Below are 23888 nucleotides of genomic sequence, written 5' to 3' on the forward strand. Positions count from 1 at the left end.
TGTTTTCCCTCTAGGTAAACTCACCAGCTCCCAACTCTTGTTTTTTCTCAAGAGCCTCCATCTCCTTTATCATAGTCTTCCTCCATTTTTCATCCCCAAACGCTTCATGTATCGGTGTTGGAACCTTCACACCTGAGAGATTAGTGGTGAATGCCAAAAAATCATCTACCAACTTATCGTATGCCACATACTTAGCAATAGGATGCAATGTAAAGGATCTAATACCCTTCCTTAGTGCAATAGGTAAATGTAAATCATCATGCCCTGATTTAGACTCATCAGAAGATAGTTCTTCCTTACCCTGTGACTGTGAATAACTAGTTTCTTCTAGTTGGGATGATTGCTCATGCAGATCATTAGGTTTCCTTCCACTTTGATAGTCAGTTCTTCAAGAATAACATTGAAGACCTGGCTGATTTAATCTATCCAAACCTTCCTTTGGTTCCAATCTTTCCTAAGAGTTTGGTTTACCAAGAGTAGGCTATATAGTTAGAGTAAGACCTAAATTGGTAGGCTGACTACGAGACTGGCTCATCCTTATGGGACTAGGTTGACTTATGGGAACCTAACTTGAATTAGGCTGACTAGGAGATTGGCTCATTCTTATAGGACTAGGTTGACCTATAGGAAACTAGGTGACTTTGAACTTTGACCTGGACTAGGNTGAACATATGAACACATGGAAAATGTCATTTTAGCTTATAAATTCGACATGCAAGGAGCTTTTAGCTCTGATACCATTTGAAAGAACAGCATGCATGCATGAAGAGTGGTGGAGATGGAGAAGAAAGCATAAAAGGATGGATTCAAGAAAACGGTTTTTATAACAAAGCTTGAGAAGAAATTATACCTACTCCTTGGCTTTGGATTGATGAAGATTAGCTTCAAAAGGATGAAACCTCCACACTTTAACACCACCTTGAGAGATTAGAGAGTGGCCGTGTGTTTGAGAGAGAGTTTTGGTTTGTGTTTTTGTGAACAAGTCAAGAATGAACTAAAATGCAATCTTTTGCACTTATATATACTTGGTCAATTTTGCAATTATTTATTTTTCACTTCCAAGCCCAATAAAATCTTATTTTATAAAGGGACCCCACGAATTTAATATGCTACCCTTTGAATAATCAATATTATTCAAGGGCCCATGTAAACTAAACTAGTTTACATTAACAACCCATAAATTTACCTCTTTTACCCTTTAACTATTAAAAGGCTGTTTTTGTTCATCTCATTAATCTTAACACTTTAAGATATAATAATTAAATATAATTAATTATTTCTTGACCATTTTAACCCTTAAAATGTCACAAATGATTTCTATGTAACTATTACTATAGAAATCCCGTTATTACCCTCAGAAGGTGCTAGCCCTCTTCGGATAATCATTTCTCTCTCTCATCCTTCTCTAACTTCTCAAGGCTATTGGTGTGACCATGTAGGTCCACCGTGGATTAGCCGTGAGCTGGTTCTGGATGAATCCAAAAACCTGTCCGGAGGCCCAACGACTATGGTAAACATCAAGCAATGTGCCATAGTCCCTAAACCACGATGAAGAAATACTTCATCGAACCCATTTCAGATCATACGTACCATGCAGGTAAAGTCCTTCCATTGAGATATCCTAATCGAGTATGGATTCATGGAAAGTCAAAATCCTAAACTCGATCTTCTACCGAATCGTCAATCAATATGTCCGAAACTCGTCATCACAAACTTGCTTTTGTATGACTAATAATAGACTCTGGCCAGAGATTCAGTTTTCCGACATTTATCGATGTTCGTCTAGGAACTCGAATCTGGATGGAGTCCGCGGTACTCCCGATCATATATTTCCGAGTCAATGGATCCCCTCTTGACCATCGTTCGTTTCCGCATATGAAAAACACATGACCAAATAGGCTTTATTGTACGAAACATGATTAGTCTCGTACTTATACACCGTATGAACCATATACATCCATATCAGATCCGACTACAATGTCTCAGGTCAAAGGACTACATCGTGCACTGATATAACCGAACGATAAATCATTGACTACATGCTTTTCCAAGTGATTTGTCGTTATTCGGTCATGTTCGAAAAACAGTTCACCAACCGTCAATCCATACCAATGCCCCAGTGACATGACTATCATCCTCATCCGTACTTATATCAACTCATGATATCTTTCGGAAGCATCCGATATGCCTACTATGCAATATAGTTGCCCAAATTATATTGCTTCTATAGGGAACCCTTTTCGATAATTCATTTACCGATTAAATGAATCATCTGGGCAATTCATATACATACTTTATTTTAAATGCGTGACTAAATAAAGGAAGCAATTTATATATATGAATTGAAGAACTCTTTCTTCTATTATTTATGATATATATATAGATACAAGACAAAATTCTCTGAAACCGACAACACGAATGGTTTCTAGGGCATACACTAATATACACTAATAGTAACCCCTATTAGCAACACATAAATTACTACCTTATTTGGCCGATAGTTTTGTCTCTCGAGTTTAAGTCTCTAAGGTTGTTAATACTTGTGGCTACTAGAACTCTTATTCGACCGATAATTTTCAAAATCCCTAAAAAAATAGTTGAGATGTGCACAAATTGTCCAAACGCTCCAATCATTAGAAAAAAAAAATCAATATTGATATGGATATAAATTCTGAACCCGCAAATGCCATGTTCATCCCCACATGAATGGGGTTAATTTATAATTTACTAATGACCATTTATTTTCTCAAAGATCAAATCAAATAATAATTCCCATTCACTAAAATTTAATTATAAATTTCTACGATCTATACATCTATATAATCCTTAAGTTCACCCTCTCTATTGATCGCCATTTGGAATCCACATATAACTCCACCTAGGATGCCACATAGGATCTTAAGAGCTCTATTAATATATGATTGCCATGTAGGAAGATTCATGTTAGTCCCTTCACATTCACCTAAATATTAATAAGAAAAAAATAGTGGCATCCCAAAGGTCTCAAGAAAACTTTGTTTATATGTAAATTGTTATTTATTAGTATTAATAGCACATATTGGGCATCTAAAGGTTTAACTAAAACAAATATACATTCATGTTAGTCCCTTCACATTCACCCAAATATTAATAACAATTAAATAGTGGGATCCCAAAGGTCTCAAGAAAACTTTTTTTATATGAAATTGTTTGTTATTAGTAATAATAGCACACATTAGTCTCTTCACATTCACCTTGTGTCGGAATCATGCCAAGAAGTTGTTTACTTTTTATGGTTGTGTTTGGTTTTTCTGTATCATGATGTGTATGGTCCTGATGGGTTTATCTTTAGTTTCTGCTATTGATTTCACATTTGGTCTTTGATGGGTTGTCTTTAATTTTTGTGAAGGCATAGATTTATCACTTTTGAGACCACTGGCGGGGACTTGATACCCTTACAGGATCAGTTATAATATAAAGATAGTAACTTTATTCAACCAAGCATTGTCTTTATGATTTGTTAATTAGTGTGTGATTGCTTTATTTGTAAGTACTGGAACCTAGGAAGAGGTTAGTGAAGAAGGATGGATCAATTGGGCTAGAGAAATTATCAGCGACAAGGATCGTTGCATAGTGTGTAAGGATGAGAAGAAGGTATTGGAATAAGTAGTTGAGAAGGGTATGCAAAATGGATAGAAGATTACATTCCCTGGAGAAACTGATGAAGCTGTAAGTGAATAATTCATTTTTAGTTTTCAGATTCTGTTTGATCTTAGAGAAAATTGACTACCAAGGAAAGAAAAATGGAACTTGGAGTTTTATGTTATTTTTCCTTCCGTTTTTTAAGCAATGAAAGATATGAGGTTTCTGTTTTGCAAAATATGTTTTTGTCGTCGAGAAATTTGAGGAATACAGCTCAAGGAAAAGATATGTACTGAAAAAATATATATATATATTTCTCAAGTTTCTCAGCCTCCAAATAGAGTTGAGAATTAACTTTTTTAGTAATTAATTATTTGATTCTCTTGATTGTAAATTGATTATTACGTAATTTGCAGGAATATGTATACAATAGACTCCAATTCAGGTATAATTTGCATATAAGTGTTGTTGTATTTGGTAACATTTCAATGATTTTCTTTAAGTATTTGTTAATCAGTGATATGACATTTCAAGGATTAGTTTTTAAATTTTGATCAATGGACACCTTTTGTTTTCCCAGTTACGGTTGGTACTTCACATTTGTTCAAGGATTTGTCTATATCGTTCTCATTTATCTTCAAGGTTTCACCACTAAACAAATGATGAATCCATGAAAGACTTATGTGGAAGCTCTCTCCAGTCTTAATGGGTTCTCATGGACTTACCAAAGAGTCTTTGGCTTTCTTAACTATCCATTACAACTCACGTTCAAATCCACAAAGATATATATTTAACTCCATTACTTTTTTTAATTTCATGTTGAAAAAAGTAACGATTTTCTTAACTAGACGTTTTGATAACTTCAGTTTTTGTTTGATAGTCAAACTGGGCCTCTTAATCTATAATGGTGTAAATTATTCAAATTAGCTCATTGACTCTTGCAATGTGAATCAAGTAAATGGGATCAATTTGGCTATAATTAGAAATTTATTTTGTCGTCTCAGGTTTTGCCTGTAATGGTCATGGCTGCATTCATACCAGGCCTTATACGAAAATACTCGGTTCATGAATATGTATCTGCAATACCTTTAGTTGTGGGGTTGATTCTTTTTACCTTAGCAGATGCACAAACTTCACCAAATGTCAGTATGATTGGTGTTATAATGATATTGGGTGCTCTAATCATGGATTCGTTTCTTGGTAATTTGCAAGAAGCAATCTTTACCATGAATCTTGAAACCACCCAAGTGACTATCCTATGCTATGCTTTTGTGTTGTTTCTTAACTTGAAAATTTGTGACTTTATCTGGATATCATCTTACTATGTGACTTATGTTAGTTTCAATCTTAAATGTTCTATTTCATTTATTTATTGTTCAATTGGTGACTGCAAAGAAAAGAGCTATCGTTTTTACAGCTATAGAGAACTTGATTTCTCAAATTTCCAGCTTCTGTGGTTTTAAATTTCAGAATTAGATTAATTTGAGCTAGAAAGGTCTGATTTTTAGTCCATAGACTCATCAAATTTAGTTCCAAGTCTTGCAAATATCACAGGTCAGGAGTGTTAAAATCACATATAACTTGAATTTGATCTTTAAAGTTATTGGATCATTGGAAGCTAATTATGTGTTTGGTGTGCACATATATTGTTGGAGTGTACTGAATAATTTAAGTATGAGATTTAGTGAAATTTGGTTGTTGAAAGATGACAATTGCAAATAACTTACCGAAAGAGAAGAAATCCAGGAGGAGCAAACAAAGTTTTATTGTACAACAAATTTTGTTGGGATGGTGTATAAACTTTGCAGAAATTAAGATTAATTTTGGTATTACATAACATTGGAGAGAATAGTATAACAATGTTGCCGTTACTTTGATTGAAATCATGAATTAGTATATTGCCATGGCACATTTTCCTTGGCCTCTGCACATATGGGTTAGTTGTGGCAACTGTAGAATCAGGTCTTCTAAACAAACTGACATTTTTACAAAGGAGAAGTGTATCTAAATTCATGGTTGTTAGTAGTTTAGCATTGGGGTTAGCCTTGCTCAATGGTATTATAATATTCGTGGCTATTTCACCCGAGTACCATGTTTACCAACCTAAACTCAAGTACTAAAATTCCAAGGCTTCTCTTTTTAAAAAAAGAAGAGAAAATGATAGATTGAGATAATAAGACTGAATTGTAGAAGTTAGATTGATTTACATATGTTTTCTATGCAAAAGTAAGAAAGTTGTTCATTTTTTTTTGGATAGTTAAGTTGATAGATATATATAGCTTAAAATTTTTGGTAATGGTAATTTCACTACAAAGTGTCAAACGATTTTGTGGTGCAATGCAATATGGGAAGACTTGGCCAAGAACTTCAATTTATTACTATTATTTTCACGAATCCCTAAAATACATGATATGTGCAAATTTACATTCTTGATAATGAAAAGTTGAAATACAACTTCGTTTGGGAAAGGAAAATCATATCTACGGAAGTATACATTCACCACTAAAGAACTTCGGTAAACAGAGTATGCCACAAATATATCTAACTTGTCAAGACATGCACTGTGGAAGAAAAATGATATAATAGTATTTGAGCAAACAAAAACATTCATGATTTCAAACTACTCACGAGTGGCTGGCCTTGCCTCACTTGACAGCTTCAAATTGATAAATTGTATTAAATGCAATCCAACCTAATTATGGATTAGGTCAAATTCAATATTGAACTCAAATCTGCCTTCATTCAAAAGGCAAAAACATTCATGATTTCAAATGATATAGTATTTTATATATCTATTTATGAATTCATAATCCATATCCAAATTATGAAAGGACTTTTGCTCAAATGCTTTTAACGAGGTTTTTCATTCTTTTTTGAAGAAATTTTGAAATTAAAAAAGAATATACATGACACAATTAATCAGGCAGTACTACACTTACAATCTAATCTCATAGACTTTCTCTTACAACCCTGACATGATAGCTCGTAATTGTTCTGCTCACAAATTGGTCCCGCCTGCTTGCAGTGGATCTCGCTTACTCAATTATTAGTTGATCAATTACGAACTACTAGATCAAGGTTATGAGAGAAAGTTTGTAAGTATGAGTTGTGAGCCAGTCTTTACTAAATTAATCAACTTTGCTTCTAAAAGAATATCTAGAGTGTGTTTGTTTTATTATTTTGAGTAGTATTTTTGAAAAAGTTAAGTTGAGTTATTATTACGAGGATAGGATTCGAATTTGAAAATGTGTTTGGTAAGATTATTTTTTAATCTCTTATATTTGTTAATTTAGTTAAACATCCCCTACAATAAAAGTTTTAAAATTAAGAAAAACACTCTCACCCACCCATTAAATGCTGGCGGTGGTGACCAACTCTGTCAGGAATATGTGGGTGGGTGAAGGTGTTTTTGTCAATTTATAATTTTTTATTGTTGGGGGTGTTTAGTTAAATTAACAAACCTAAGGGGTTAAAAAAATTTAAATATTTTGAGTTGAATAGAATAGGATTGGATTTTGGGAACAGTGAAACAAACATGCATTTTGAATAGGATATGACAGGAATAAGGAAACAAATACAGCTATGGGGCTCCATTTGTTACACTTTTTTTAGTATTATTTTATTCTAAATAGGATAGGATATGCTTTAATCAAATAAGATATGATTATGATTATATTTGTTAATTCAGCTAAACGCTTTCACAATAAAAGTTTATAAATTAAGAAAAAACCCTCTACTCCCCCAACTGATTGTTGGCAGCCGTCCGCCACCGTCGAACATTTCAACTTGGAAACCGCATAAAACAACAGAGAACAGGCCCAGTACAAATACAAAGCTATTCGTTTGTGTAAATTAACTATATATATAGTGATGAGAGCCCTCTGGCTCTTAATATATGGAAGCTTTGATTGATTCTTTAAAGATTAAGTTATCCAGCCTTTTAACAAAAAACCACCAATACAATCCCCCCAACCAATCAACCAATGCTACACGGCCACACATGTAGCTTGTCGCCACCACCGTCAAACCCCCACATAGAGAAAATTTCAACAAAAATGTTGCAGCTTATTTCATGTTAAAGAGTTTGAAAATTACACTACACTTCAGTCTAAAATGCTTCTTCTCTTCAATATATATCTCCTAGACAATGCACAGCGACTGCCCTTTCATCAACTAAAACACCCTGCTTAGATGCTTCACACCAGAATCATATAAGCAAAGCTTCAGTGAAATTGAGATCATATCATATAAATCTACTCTTGGAACAGTATTTAGTAATTGATTAGAACATAAATTAGCAATGGACTATGAGAAATAGGAAAAAGATTAAAAAGATAGAAGTTCTAAAATTATATAAAAAATTCTAATATAGTCAAAGACACTCAAAGTATATTTCCTCAAACAAGAAAGAAGAATTCTCCTGATGTACAACAAGACTGTAATGAGATTCCGATACTACCCTATAAAACAAAGCGAGGAACGAATCCCTGAAATACATGATACGTGCAAATTTACATTCTTGATAATGGAAAACTGAAATACAACTACGTATGAGAAAGGAAAATCATACTTCATATATCACCAACAACATGAATTTAATTTGAGTGAATACAGATTGTGTGAGTTGATATGGGTTGAAACTTCTAAGGCTATGATTGCCATGCAGTAAGGCATGTCCTAAGATTCACTTCAAGCAAATGAGCAACGAAGTCAATGAAGCCCTGGTCCACCATCACAATCAGTGAAATAATAAACTCAACGCCAATGTTCTTGAACAACTCGGAGACGAGCCTTCCTTTTGGACTATTACGAATACGAAATTAATGGAAAAATTGGAATCAATTGTCAACTGCTCCTATAAATAGGATTGACTATGGATTCGAACCATAGCACATGATTTTCTCCCAATCTAAATCGAGCAGGTTTTATATGAAGAAGTTCTATTCGATACGGTTAGGAAAAGCAGTAAACATTACACTCTTCCTATAATACATTACTAAATTGTACTCACTTAAGCCTGAAACATTTCTTCCCAATATATATCTCCTAGTCTCTTCACGATGACCCCCATTCCATCAACTGAAACACCCTAATTAGATGCTTCACACCGGAAATTGTATAAACAAAGCTTCGGTGAAATTGAGATCAAATCCTTAGAAATCAACTCTTGGAACAGTAATTAGTAATTAGTTCCAGTGTTGCATTTTTCGTTTGGTTGATCGATATTCTTGATAAACCTCTTTAACTCATCAATTCCAACAACCCATTAGCCTTCTCCATCTTCCCCACTTTGCAAAGCCCATTAATCATTGTATTAAATGTCACCAAATCAGGCTGCAAACCTCTTTGACTCATCAATTCAAACAACCCATTAGCTTCCTCCATCTTCCCCACCTTGCAAAGCCCATTAATCATTATATTAAATGTCACCACATTAGGCTGCAAACCTCTTTGACCCATCAATTCAAATAACCCATTAGCTTCCTCTATCTTCCCCTCCTTGCAAAGCCCACTTATCATTGTAGTGAACGTCACCACATCAGGCTGCAAACCTCTTTGACTCATCAACTCTAAAAACCCATTAGCTTCCTCCATCTTCCCCTTCTTGCAAAGCCCATTAATCATTGTAGTAAAAGTCACCACATCAGGCTGCAAACCTCTTTGACTCATCAATTCCAGCAACCTATTAGCTTCCTCCGTCTTCCCCTCCCTGCAAAGCCCATTTATCATTGTATTAAATGTCACCACATTAGGCTGCAAACCTCTTTGAATCATCAATTCCATCAACCCATTAGCTTCCTCCACCTTTCCTGTCTGACACAACCCGTTAATCAAAGTCACATACGTAATCACGTTAGGCATAACCCCAAACACAACCATTTTCTTGTACAACCTCCTAGCCTTTGAACTCCTATTCTCCAAACACAATCCTTTAATCAAATAAGTCAAAGTCACAACATTTGGGCTAAAACCCCACCTCAAAATCCTCCCAAGAACAACAAAACCATCACATACTCTACCCACATTACAAAAACAATTAACTAAAATATTCAAAGTAATCAAATCCGGCAACAACCCAATTAAACCCACTCTCTTGTACAGCAAAATAACATCTTCATGAGACTTTTTCTTAGCAAGCACTCCAAACAACTGGTTGAATGAAGAAATCGGTGGTTTCGGTTGCATATGAGTCATTAAACAAAAGAAATAGCATGCTTCATCAGCAGTGATAGTACCTTCTTTATAATCTTTTTGAAGGAATTTATCAAGCCTCGCTACCTCTTCAACATTATGTACTGAATCTTTTGGTATAGTTGTAGCCACTTTACATGAATTTGTCAATAAAGATGAGAATTTGGTTTCAGAAGAAGAATAACAACGACGAAGAAAGGTTTTGGAGGCCATTTGAGTAGCTGCGTTTGTGGATTATCTAGGGTTCAAACTGAGTTAGTCTTATGAGGATTTACATTTAAATAACAGAATCTCACCCGAAATGAGAGTGGGATAAAATGTATTTATCTGAAACCTACAGGGTTCGCATGTAATTATACAAACACTTGAGCCTATCACTCCCTCTCATTGTATCTTTAATGTAATGACACGTGTTCATCTTCACTCTTCATCTTATTTTTAAACCACATTTGCTATATTATATTACAACATTGCCATTTTCTCTCTTTTCTTTATCCTAGTTGCTCATGTTTTCAACATACAGTATATTTGGTTTCTTCGGTTGTATCTAGGGGCGGGATAAAAAATCCGAAAACCGAACCGAACCGGTAACCGAACCGAAACCGAACTGAAAATTAGGTTTTTTTACAAACCGGTTCGGTTTTCGGTTAGTAAAATTCAAAAAACCGAAAAACTGGTTCGATTTGAAAAATTGCAAACCGGTTAACCGAAAACCGGTTTTTAAACCGGTTTTACCCTACATATAAAAGCAAAATTTTTTTTTTTCACTCACGCAGTCACGCTACAAGCCTTCAACAGCACCATCCACATTCGTCTTTCACTCTCTCAGCCTCCAGTCACCAAATCTGAAAATTTCAAGATTCAAATCTCTGCACTTCGTCTGCGTCGATCGTCGTTCGCCATCACCCATCCACACTGTGAGCTATTTCGTCGTTCGCCAACACCCAGCACTCCAACAGAGTCACGCCATTGTCCCACCGTGAACAGAGTCTTCTCTCCAAGCTTCGATCTGTCGAGCTTCAATTGAAACCTCTAGAGATCAGTCTGGGCCAAAAAAATGACAGAGAGCCAGGCAACAAGGATCCTTTCTTTATTTGGTTTTACATTGATGAGGAAATAGCTGTTGCTAGAGGCAGAAGTGGGGGGACTGCATTTTGGTGTCGGTGTCACCGTGTCAATACCTCTTATTCTTTTTGAATTTATAATCAGAATTCAACAATGTAATTCTAGCACGGATGGTATATATTCATATATTTACATGTATAGCTAGATATGCTTGTACATATCAAGTTAACTTGACAGTTGAAACTGTTCTCTCTCTCTAATGTTATCTCCCTTACTGGGAAAGTAAATGCTGCTGAGTTTTAAGGTTCTGACACTGCAATGTGGTGGTGTGAGTTTATGGGAGGCATTACATTACACTGGTTTTACTGTTTAAATGGAGCTGAAACAGTGATATTAACTAGATTCTTCATATTCATTTCGCAAAAAATTTAGGACTACTGTCAAAGACATCTTGAAGCAATTGGACATTCATAAATTTAGGGGAAAGATGTTAGTAGCTTCTTAGGACATTGTTCTGTGATTGAATTATTTGAAGGTTATTGCGATGCATGAATCATGCTTCTTCCTTACCGCAGATGTGACCTGCTTTCTAGAGATATCTTTTTTGTAATGTTTTTAATCTTAGGTTGTTTATCAGGACAGCAGGGAACATTAAAGCAACAAATGCACTTGTAGTAATTTCTGAGTCCATTCATACAGTGATGGAAACTTACGAGGATCAAGTAGCTTTATGCCTCCAAGTTCTTCTATAAACTGTAGCCAGTGAGGCATGAAATCCTTTGATCAAACACTAGTTTCTAAATACTAGAGGGGTTCTGAAAACACACGACTTTAACGCTTATATTACCTTAGTCAGGATGTGGATGGTTGAGAAATTGTCGATGGCTTTTCCTGGTGGAAAGAAAAAAATGGCATCTCATTTGGATAGGTCCCAAGCAACAAAACAAGCCATGAACTAGAATCTAAAGAGTGAAGCTCCAACTTATTGCTTAACTTTGGGTGCAAGGCGATGTTTGATGAATGGTGTGGAATTTGGATGAAGCTGCAGAACCATTCATGAAGCAATGAGAACTTAAATTGATCGTCTACATGAAAGAAAGACAACTATAAAAAGATATATATGAAGAGAAATCAAGAATTTTGATGCCAAAAGAACCAAGGTAACGTCTTGTTCTCATTTTTAACATTACAGTTTTACTCCTTTTATATATACAAAGTACATTAAAGAAGAGATGATCATTATCACTCAATTATATTTGAGGGATTAATATTTTTATAATAAACCAGTGAACCTTTACATATATTTCTTAAATACATTCTCATAAATACAAGTTCATTTTGTATCACAATTTTTTGTCAATGAATATACATTCCTTATTCATCATGAACTAAAGCCCTTTCATGAATAACTTAGGCTCCGTTTGTTTTATTATTTCTACTCATATTCCAAATCCTATTCCCCAAATATTGTTTGGCATATTATTTGAGAAATATTAGTCTATTTTTTTAATTATTTTTAGTCCCCTTAAGTTTATTAATTTCATCAAATACCCCCAGAGAAAAAAGTTTAAAAATTAACAAAAACACCCCCACCCACCCATACTTGCCAGATTCCTTTCTTTTTTACATTACCTTTCCACATATGGCGCCATATACATACAACAGTCAAAACTGTAATAATACTTAGATCAGTCAGCATGGATTCCGTCATTCGGTTCATGCCACCAGAGTTTTGTCCATCCATATTGGTTTCCATGTAAACGATAGAAGCGACCCTCACGCGATTACTCCCTCTTTTATTTATACCAACAATCACCCTCTTATAGCCCCACATCTCCATCATACAACCCTACTCACCAACCTATAGCCCTACTTCGCCAAGTCACGGTCCCAGTCTAACAAATATAGTCATCATTGGCTTATCCACCAAGCAGCCCAAGATTGTCACTGCCAGCCTTACAGTCCACATCTCCAAATTACAGCCCAACACCTTCATCATATTCACCTACGTCTCCATTTATTCCTCAAGCCCGTCATTTAGTCCTCGCAGTCCATATAATTCTGGGGGAAGCCCCGACTATAACTCGAGTTCTCCACCGAGTGTCAGATACTAGCCTAGTGCGGTAGTCTACTATCCATCATCTACTAGTCAATACACCCATAGAAAATAGGGAAGAATGCCGCCTCCCAATCTCCTTCTTCTTCCATGAAAAATGTCAAAGTTCCCAAGAAACTTGCCAAGAACAATTCTAATCTCTCAAAATCACCAAATCGTTTAAAGAACCTCAAGAGCTATTGGAAAACGAAACTTTGTAAAAAAACGAAGAAACCCATGAAACACCTTCAGCCTCCTTCAAAAATAAAGGCACCAAGCATTTGTAAAAATACTTCACAACAGAAATCCGTCTTTTTTCCAGAAGTTCACCCGACTAATAACAAATCCAACCCAAAATTATTTGTTACAAGACCAAAACCATATTTCAAAGAATTCCAATTTTCGCTCTCTAGAAAATTATCAAGAAACGCCACAAACCCCGCCCTAAACTTTAACTTTTTTATCCAAAAACACCTCAACTCCTCAAAATATTGGATACAGAAAAGTAGAAAACAATAAGAAATTGAAGAGAGGAGAAGACTTTACCGTGATTCGCTAAGGGAAAAGTTGAAAAACTCCTATGGCCAGAAAAATCTTCGTGAAGAAACTGAATGGGGAGATGACGGGTCAAAGAAATCAAATACACATTTTCTTTAAAGACTTGACGCCAAAAATTATAGTATAATAAAATATTTCAAACTTCAAAAGCTGTAAGACTTTTTTCATGCGTTTAATGCACCTTGATTCAAAAGGGCCACGTGGCAAATATTTGGAAAAGTGAGCTTTCAATTCCACCTCCTACACAATGGACTCATATTTCATAAGTTGTTCTCACATGCAGGGGAGAAGGGCCAAAGATCAGCACTTGCTCGGTTCATTCTTTTCATTGATTTAAACATATTCATTCGGCCTCATGCATTTTACTCCATTCAGCCTTTGTTTCTCCATTTGGCTTATTCGACTGTGTGACACGCATGATACACATAACACCATATGATCATTGGTTATTTCTCCATTTGGTCTTTTCTTTCTATTCGATTTGTTCTAGAAGATACACATCAGGATTTATGGAGGTGAATGACAGTAATCATTCTAGTGGCATTACAACTCTACCTTGTTTGGAACATCGTTATCCTGGGCGAGGCTACTTCTTCATTCTGGCTGCATGAGCTTTTTGAGTGGACTAATGGTATTTATATACCTCTTAAAAGTCAAATCAAATACTCCACTTGATTCAGCACAGCATGGGTGGCAACACTTGAAGGGGAAAGGTATGTGTCATTATCTCATTTAACTACCACTCTATTTGGGTAAATCTTTCTCTTATCGGCCCATTACTTAAATACATGCAGCCCATTTTTCCATTTAGCTCACTCTTTATTCAGTCCATAACACATGCACATTATGCATATTAACTCTTCATTCGGCTTTGCTTAAAACATGCATGCCATGCAAGTCACTGCTCCAGCTTCAATCAAAAGGTTTCAACTACAAGTCGGTCACGCGGACTGACCGCAAGCTCCATACAAGCTCTACTTTACATACACCTTCAAATCGGTATGCCGATAAACGTACGGACACCTTTAATCGGCCTGCCCGATAAACGTACGGACACCTTCAAATCGGTCTGCTCGATAAACGTACGGACAGCTTCAAATCGGCCTGCCGATAAACGTACGGACACTTTAAATCGGCTGCCCGATAAAACGTACGGACACCTTCAAATGGTCGGCGATAAACGTACGGACCCCTTCAAATTAGCTGCCTGATAAACGTACGGACACCTTCAAATCGGCCTGCGCGATAAAACGTACGGACACCTTCAAATCGACTGACGATAACTTACGGACACTTCAATCGACGGCCCGATAAAGTACGGACACTTCAAATCGGCCTGCCGATAAACGTACGACCACCTTCAAATCGGCCTGCTGATAAACAACGGACACCTCAAATCGGGCTGCCCGATAAACGTACGGACACTTCAAATCGGCCACGCGATAAACGTACGGACATCTTCAAATCAGCCTGCCTGATAAACGTACGTACACCTTCGGATCGGCCTTGCCCGATCCACAGATTTACACCTTCGGATCGACCTGCTCGATCCATGGATTACATCTTCGGATCGACCCTGCTCGATCCACAGATTTATATCTTCGGATCGACCCTACGATCGGATTTACACCTTCGGATTGAGCTGCTCGATCCACAGTTACACCTGAATCGACCCTGCTCGATCCACGGATTTGCACCTTCGATTGGCCCTGCCCAGTCCATAAAGCTACACATTTAGTCAGCCAGACTGGTTGAAGGGTTCTTGCACCTCAAATCGACAAGTCATCGACCAATCACACAACGATCCATCCGGCCTAACGAGCTGCTATCACTAATCCGCTCGTCTGCACTCATTCGATTTAATCTACTCTCTAAACTAAATACTCTTTAACTTAGAGAGTGGGGGGCTAACTGTTAGGGCCAAAAATCGTCTTGGGCTTGACGGGGCCCAATAACGAAAAACATGTCACGGCCCAAGGCCTCAACCCAATCCTGATGGGCTCACGCTTAAAATCACCTTGCGACCTACCCACTCTATGAGTTGGGCTATCCTATAAGTTAAGCTAAACTAGGTTTCAGCCCATTAGCCTGCAACAGTTTATAAATAGGAAACAGAATCCCATTCTATCCTCTTCTACTAGATCCAAATCTTACTCAAACTATTAAACTTAATATGATAAGTTCAAGAAATTTATCTTTTTATGATAGGGATTATCTCCCACAATAGGACTTAATGTCCTACTAAGATTTCAAATCTTATTTAAACTATTAAACTTAATCTAATAAGGTGAGAAATATATTTCTTTCTTGATAGGGATTACTCCCAAAAAAGGAGGCACCAGTTGTCTACTAGGACTCCAACCCCTTGGGTTTACTATAAAAACAGAGGCTTGCCCTCTCATTAAGGGAAATCTCCGACAGTCAATCTGCATTACTCAAAACCATCTATTTGCTCCTAAGTTCTTGCTTCCAAGAACCCGACGCCTCCACCGTAGTCCTAGCCTCCGACAAGACTCCTGGTAATTCTTCTCCTCCTTAATTCTTATTAAATCTCTTTCAGCCTTGCTGACTTGAGCGTCGGAGTGCCTACGGCAAACACCACCTCGGTGTTTTCCGGAAGCTTCACGCTTGCCCTTTCATGTGTGCAAGTCCAACGGATTATCAGTGACCTCAACTCACGGGATCAGACCCTATTTTCATGACGGTAGATTTTTTGCATCTACAGTTGTTGTATATACTTTGGGGCCCTTGTAATTACTGTCCAAATATGGGATATTTTGGTAATTTCATTTTTCTATAACTAATCATAATAGTTACTAACAAATCCCTAATTATTCGCAACTAATTTAGCTATTAAGGGATAGTTGCAAAAAATTGTTTTTTGTAACAAAAAATGTAAATGCAAAATATAATATTTTAGATGCAAATTATCAAATTTTGGAGAGAAAAATCACCCGAAAAAAATTGCAACTAAATTTATTAGTCACTAAAGCAACCAGTTATGTGACTAACAAAATAGTTGCAAAAAATTAACCTTAGATGCCAAATGTTGGAACATGTGGGCCCCAAAATTTTAATCCTCTTTGCTCGATTGATGTCAATTTAGTTGGTAAATGTAGTCTTTTTGCAACTAATTCTGGTTAGTTGCTAAAAAATTGGTTGCTAAATGTCAGTTTTCTTGTAGTGATAATGATTTGTATCATCCTAATCGGTTTATCTTGAGTTTCTGCTATTGATTTCACATTTGGTCTTTGATGGGTTGTCTTTAATTTTTGTAAAGGCATAGATTTATCACTTTTGAGACCAATGGTGAGGACTTGGTACCCTTACTGGGTAAGTTATAATGTAAAGATAATAGCTTTATTCAACCAGGCATTGTATTTATGATTTGTTAATTTATGTGTGATTGCTTTATTTGTAGGTACTAGAACCTAGGAATAGGTTAATGAAGAACGATGGATCAATTGGATTGGAGAAACTCTTAGTGACAAGGATCGTTGCACAGTGTGTAAGGATGAGAAAGTTGTTCAAGAGAAGAAGGTATTGGAATTAGTAGTTGAGAAGGGCATGAAAAATGGACAGAAGATTACATTCCTTGGAGAAATTGATGAAGCTGTAAGTGAATAATTCATTTTTAGTTTTATTAGATTATGCTTGATCTCAGAGAAAATTGACTACCAAGGAAAGAAAAATGGAACTTGGAGTTTTAAGTTATTTTTCCTTCCATTTTTTAAGCAATGTCGATATGGCGGTTGAAGAGATATGAGGTTTTAGTTTAGTGAAATATGTTTTTGTCATCGAGAAATTTGAGGAATACAGCTCAAGGAAAAGATATGTACTGAAAATATATATATATATTTTTTCTCAAGTTTCTCAACTCTATTAAACCTCCAAATAGAGTTGAGAATTAACTTTTTCAGTAATTAATTATTTGATCCGCTTGATTGTACACTGATTATTACGTAATTTGCAAGAATATGTATACAATAGGCTCCAATTCAGGTATAATTTGCATATAAGTATTGTTGTAATTGGTAATATTTTAATGATTTTCTTTAAGTATTTGTTAATTAGTGATTTGAAATTTCAAGGATTAGTTTGTAAATTTTGATCAATGGACACCTTTTGTTTTCCCAATTTTGGTTGGTACCTCACATTTGTTCAAGGATTTGTCTATATCGTTCTCATTTATCCTAAAGGTTTCACCACTAAACAGATGGTGAATCCATAGAAGACTTATGTAAAGCTCTCTACAGTTGTAATGGATTCTCATGGTTTGGCTTTCTTAACTATCCAACACAACTCACGTTCAAATCCACAAGGTAAATATTTAACTCCATTACTTTTTTTAATTTCATGTTGAAAAAAATAACAATTTTCCTTACCAGACATTTTGATAACTTTAGTTTTTGTTTGATAGTCAAATTGGGTCTCTTAATTTGTAATGATGTAAATTACTCAGATTAGCTCATTGACTCTTGCTATGTGAATCAAGTAAACGAGATCAATTTGGCTATAATTGGAAATTTATTTTGTAATATCAAGTTTTGCCAGTAATGTTCATGGGCGCATTCATATCGAGCCTCAAACGAAAATACCCAGTTCATGAATATGTATCTACAATACTTTTAGTTGTAGGGATGATTCCTTTTACCTTAGCGGATGCACAAACTTCACCAAATTTTAGTATGATTGGTTTTATAATGGTATCGAGTGCTCTAATCATGGATTCGTTTCTTGGTAATTTACAAGAAGCAATCTTTACCATGGATCCTGAAACCACCCAAGTGACTATCCTGTGCTATGCTTTTGTGTTATTTCTTAAATTGAAAAATTGTGATTGTATCTGGATATCATCTTACTCTGTGATTTCTGTTAGTTTCAATCTTAATTGTTCTATTTCATTTATTTATTGTTCAATTGGTAACTGTAAAGTAGAGATCTACCATTTTTACAGCTATAGAGAGCAGGATTTCTCAAATTTCCAGATTATGTGGTTTTAAATTCTAGAATTAGATTAATTTGAGCTAGAAAGGCCTGATGTTCAGTCCATAGACTCATCAAATTCAGTTCCAAGTCTAGCAAATATCACAAGTTAGGACTGTTAAAATCACATATAACTTGAATTTGATCTTTAAAGTTACTGGATCATTGGAAGCTAATTATGTGTCTGGAATGCACAAATATTGTTGGAGTATACTGAATAATTTAAGTCTGAGATTTTGTGAAATTTGGTTGTTGAAAAATGACAATTGCAAATAACTTACCGAAAGAGAAGAAATCCAGGAGGAGCAAACAAAGTTTTATTATAAAACAAATTTTGTTGTGATGGTGTATAAACTTTATAGAAATTAAGATTAGTTTTGGTATTACATAACATTGGAGAGAATAGTATACCAATGTTGCAGCTACTTTGATTGAAATTGTAGTGGATAGTGGGTTTCTTGAGCTTTTGGCATTGAGGGGAGGTGCGTGCATCAAGAATTAGTGTATTGCCATGGCGCATTTTCCTTGGTCTCTACACATATGGGTTGGCTATGGTGACCACAGAAACAGGTCTTTTAAAGAAACTAAAATTTTTACAAAGCAAGAGAAGTGTATCTAAACAATGTCCATAATCCATGGTTGTTAATAGTTTAGGATTGGAGTTAGCCTTGCTTAGTGGTATTATAATATTCGCGGCTATTTCACCGAGTACCATGTTCACCAACCTAAACTCAAGTACTCAAATTCATAGGTTTCTATTCTTGATGAAAGAAGAGAAAATGATAGATCGAGATAATAAGATTGAATTGTAGAAGTTAGATTCATTTACATATGTTTTATGTGCTAAAGTAAGAAAGTTGTTCATTTGTTTTTGGACACTTAAGTTGATAAATATATAGCTTAAAATTTTTTGTACTAGTAATTTTACTATAAAGAGTTAAAAGATTTTGTGGTGCAATACAATATGACACAACTTGGCCAAAAACTTCAATTTATTATTATTATTTTCAGAAAGAAAAAGATAAAGAAAGAAGGTTAAGAACAAGGAGTTTGTTTTATGTGTTAAATGAGTAGAGATACAACTACTAGAACCTGTGCAGTATCTTTACACCAACATTAAATATATAATTAAAATATGTACAAATTTAATACTCATTATTTGGTATATAATATTTTTATTATTTATTTCTTTAATTATCAATTCAATATAAAATCAACTTCAACGCAAATAATTTCAAGCCAGCCAAACAATTAATAATAATGTAAAAAAAATTCTACAAATATACAAGCACAATGCGCGGGCTTTCTATCTAGTTTTTTAATAAATCATAGTCGTCTGTCCCTATCACAATCAGTCCAGCTTTTCCGGTCTTCCACTATTGCTTCAAATAAACTACCAAGTATCAACAACAAAAACAGAAGAAAAGAATGGAACATCCTGGTTGTAAAAACCAGTCAAGAACAACACAACACAAACTTACCACTTTGTTCTTTTTTTTTTATAATTTTTTAAAAAATTATTTTTCATAGATTTCATCGCTACTCAGTATCCTTTCTTCATATAACATTCATTCATTTTTTTTTTTCCTTCTATTAGTTTTTAAACTTTAGGGGTTTTATTGATTTTTAGATAACAAAAATTTTTATTTATTTACCTATCAATGAAACCTATTGGATACAGATCATATGATTGTGATATAACTAGTTTGCTTCTTTCGACTGCATAAACCCACTTGTGTGTGTTGAATCGGTTATTTAGCTGAATTCCGTGACTTTGGTGGTAGCTAAATGAAATGTAAAATATCTGTACTTTTTGGTAGGGGTGTTCGGTTCCGGGTACCTTGCACTTTTTGAAGGAACCAGAACCGACGGTTCCTTAAAATTTGGAACCAGAACCAGAACTGACAGTTCCGGTTCCTAGGTACCCAGAATCAGAACCTGTAACAACGATTCCGGTTCCGATTTTGGGTACCCTATAAAAATCATGAGCCCCCAAAAGTTTTTAAAATGGCAAAAAAACCCTTAAAAACTTACAAATACCCCCCACTTGACACTTGTTAACAAAAATAAAATTACAAATTATAAATTCAAAATTACAAACTCCATTACTTTGTAAAGGTAGATTCTCAAAAGTCAAACCAACTTACTTTAAATGTTATGAAATATAAATATAAATGTATTCACATTACTTTTTCTACAAAAGTTTATATTAACTCCCCTAATCTTTAATTTTATTTTATATTAGTCTCGGTTCCTGGTTTCTGGTTCCGGTTCTGGTTCCTAACTATAGGAACTGGAACCGGAACCACATAATAACGGTTCTAAAAATTTGAAACCGGAACCTGCCTATTGACAACTGGTTCTGGGTAGGAACTGGAACCAAACTCAAAATACCTGCCGGTTCCGGTTCCAACCGACTCTTTTGAACACCCCTACTTTTTGGGGTGGTTTGTGTTAGTTTTAACTTTTAAGGGTTTTAAAGGTTTTTGAGATAATTAGGAGCGTTTTTTAGTTGTGAGTCTTTTGGATTATAGTAGTCGCAGGTGCTTGAATTTGGATATGCATGTATGGATACATGATACACCAATATGCTCGTTTCCTTGCAGAAAAATAAGGGACTGAACTGTCTTTGATCTATTATCTAGAACTTCTGGAGTTTTTTTAGCGTTGAAATCAGAGTCAATAATTGAAAAGTGCCGAACGCTCCCATCAACTATTCGGCTTCTGGATTTTGTAAAAACATAGTCACTTTTTGCCACTGATATTGCAAGATCATGCATTTTAAACCTATAATATAAATGATAATGTTCCGTAAATCCTTCATACAACGCACAGCAACATCTTCTAACTCTTCAATATCATCATTAGAGGTTGCAAGAGTCCATGTGCCATCCAATATCCGGTCACGTAATCACTGTCATAGAAATAATCCTTTGGAAATAAGGAAAGATAAGCAAAACATTGCTTCAAGTGAGACGGCAAATTATCATAGCTTAGTTTTAGTACTGGTAAAATGCCTGCCTTTTCCTGTTTCAGCTGCCAAGTGTCACTTCTTTTTATTCTTAACCACTCATCTTCATCTGTGTTTGCAAAAAGTAAGCTCCCTAAAGTCCTCAGAGCTAAATTTTCCCACAATGTCCTTGGAGATTTTAATGAGGTTTGGAAAATCTTTTCCTTCTCCATCTTTAAATGCGCACCTTTTAAACAACAATAAAGAATCCTCAGGCGAAAGACCTTGTAATTCTATGAAATTTGGGGAAACGGTGCCCATTATCTCGGCAACAGTTTTACTGCGTTTACTAACAATAATTTTACTTCCATTGGCACCATTTAGCAGTAAATTTCTCAGATCCATCCATTTCATTGGATTTTCATTCCAAACATCATCTAAAACAAGCAAAAACTTTTGACCAGTTAAAGTTTCTTGCAAACCCCTGGGTATTTCATCGCCTTTTAACTTCGCACAATCCACATGTGTTGCAGAATAAATAATTTCTTTAATCAACCTAACAACTTCAAAGTCATCGCCAACACATACCCACATCTTTAACTTAAAATGCCTATAGACCCTCTAATCATTGTAAACCATTTTGGAAAGAGTGGTTTTACCCAAACCCCCAATCCCAACTATGGGAATGACGGAGACATTAACATCGCCTGGTTGTGTCAAAAAGGTTATGATGTTTTCTTTATCCTTCTCTCTTCCAATGACATTAGAAGCTTGGAAGAAGGAATTAGTCTCCCTCTCCTTGGGAATTACATGCCTCACGTCAACATGACTCTCAATAAGAAGAAAAGGAAAATTTCGCCTATCATCTGCGATCTCATCTAACCTTTCTCTAATCTCCTTGATCTTGTGACCAATTTTAAACAGGACTAGAGCTTGAAAAGCATTGACATACCTTTAATGTTGAGCTCCCCTGTTGTGATCTCCTGGAAGCTTGAAAGTCGAATTCATCTAAAACGTCCTCAGCATCATAAAAAACATCCTTAAGCTTGGCAAGCCAGTCACGCAGTTGATGGTTTTGAGTCTGCTTTGTCTCGGCATCCAACAGCACAGCTTTGATGGCGCTCATGGTTCGCTGAAGTCTTCTTAAATCACTATCCAGATTCCACAGCAACGACAATTCCCCACCAGCAAGGGAACCTATCTTCTTCAAAATTTCAGTGGCAGAGCCAAATACAATGGATTCAGCCCTGTTTTCTTTGAGGAGAGCGAAAATCAGGTAGTTTAAGAGAAATGAAATAGCACTATACTGCTAAAACTAAAACCTTGGAATGAGACAATCTAATGGTATCTAATAAAATAAAGTAAATAGTCAAAAGAAACTGACGTGGGTACTTCTAATAATATAATAAATTAGAAATTTAAATAAAAATATTCTTTTACTTTTTTTCAATATATTCTTTTCTCTCATTAAACAAAAACTCCTTTTTAAATCAAAACTTTTCATACAAAATTATAAACAGAAATCAATAATTGAGACAAACACTTTGAAACAAATAAAGTAGTAGTAGTTTAAAGTGGTTTTATCTATTCGTAGAAAATAAATTTCATATTTTCTAAGTTTTTATTGTTTGTGATTCTAGATAAACAACTTTTTTTTTTTAATTAGCTTTTGATGAAAAAAAAAAAAAGCCACATGTTATAACTATTTATATAATAGAATAATAACCTTCTTTTTCATATCAAACATTAATAGTAGAAGGAGAGAAAAGGGCACGGCGTTGAATGATTGATTAATGGATTGTAGTAAAATTATTTAATGAAAGCTTCTCTGGCTGGATGTAGAAGCGCCCATATCCATTCACAAAGGTTGAGCTTCTTTGAACGCACGACTCCCTCCTATTTTATCTACAATCTTCTTGCGGGACCCCGAGTGCGTCTCCATTACCCATTAATGCTGAAGTAGTCGACAACTCCAACAAGATTTTCTTGGAAGAAGAGAATAGTGGCCTTCATTTTTGAATGTATTCGCATCAAAATTGGGAATTTGAAACCTCTGGAATCAGTCTGGGCCAAAAAAATGACAGAGAGCCAAGCAACAAGGATCCTTTCTTTATTTGGTTTTACATTGATGAGGAAATAGCAGTTGCTAGAGGCAGAAGTGGGGGAACTGCATTTTGTAGTCGGTGTCGCCGTGTCACTGCCTCTTATTCTTTTTGAATTTATAGTCAGAATTCAACAATGTAATTCTAGCACGGATGGTATATATTTATATATTTACATGTACAGCTAGATATGCTTGTACATTTGAAGTTAACTTGACAACTGAAACTGTTCTCTCTTCTCTCTCTCTCTCTCTCTCTCTCTCTCTCTCTCTAATATTATCTCCCTTACTGGGAAAGTAAATGCTACCGAGTATTAAGG

At 35.3% G+C, this 23888-nt stretch overlaps 2 protein-coding genes across 2 annotated transcripts; both read right to left on the reverse strand.

Moving 5' to 3' along the window:
• Nucleotides 1-10: 10 nt before the first annotated feature.
• Nucleotides 11-10026, reverse strand: LOC116127114 (pentatricopeptide repeat-containing protein At1g62680, mitochondrial-like). Its single transcript, XM_031412782.1, has 2 exons — nt 9410-10026; nt 11-386 (listed from the first exon to the last, which is right to left on the reverse strand). The coding sequence occupies exons 1-2, from the start codon at nt 10024-10026 to the stop codon at nt 11-13; spliced, it is 993 nt and encodes a 330-aa protein (XP_031268642.1).
• An 11567-nt stretch (nt 10027-21593) lies between these two features.
• On the reverse strand, nt 21594-22061 carry LOC116127115 (putative disease resistance protein RGA4). The gene has a single exon (XM_031412783.1). The coding sequence runs from the start codon at nt 22059-22061 to the stop codon at nt 21594-21596; it is 468 nt and encodes a 155-aa protein (XP_031268643.1).
• Nucleotides 22062-23888: the final 1827 nt, after the last annotated feature.

Source organism: Pistacia vera, unplaced genomic scaffold (assembly GCF_008641045.1).
Source record: "Pistacia vera cultivar Batoury unplaced genomic scaffold, PisVer_v2 Contig189, whole genome shotgun sequence".
Classification (NCBI taxonomy): domain Eukaryota; kingdom Viridiplantae; phylum Streptophyta; class Magnoliopsida; order Sapindales; family Anacardiaceae; genus Pistacia; species Pistacia vera.

What these genes read in the sequence shown, in the direction of transcription:
- LOC116127114 (XM_031412782.1), bottom strand. Translation starts at nt 10,026, where the DNA reads ATGGCCTCCAAAACCTTTCTTCGTCGTTGTTATTCTTCTTCTGAAACC. An exon ending in AAGGTGGAGGAAGCTAATGG is followed by an intron (nt 387 to 9,409) that starts GTTGATGGAATT and finishes TTATTCTTGAAG; the next exon opens with AACTGACTATCAAAGTGGAA.
- LOC116127115 (XM_031412783.1), bottom strand. Translation starts at nt 22,061, where the DNA reads ATGTGGGTATGTGTTGGCGATGACTTTGAAGTTGTTAGGTTGATTAAA.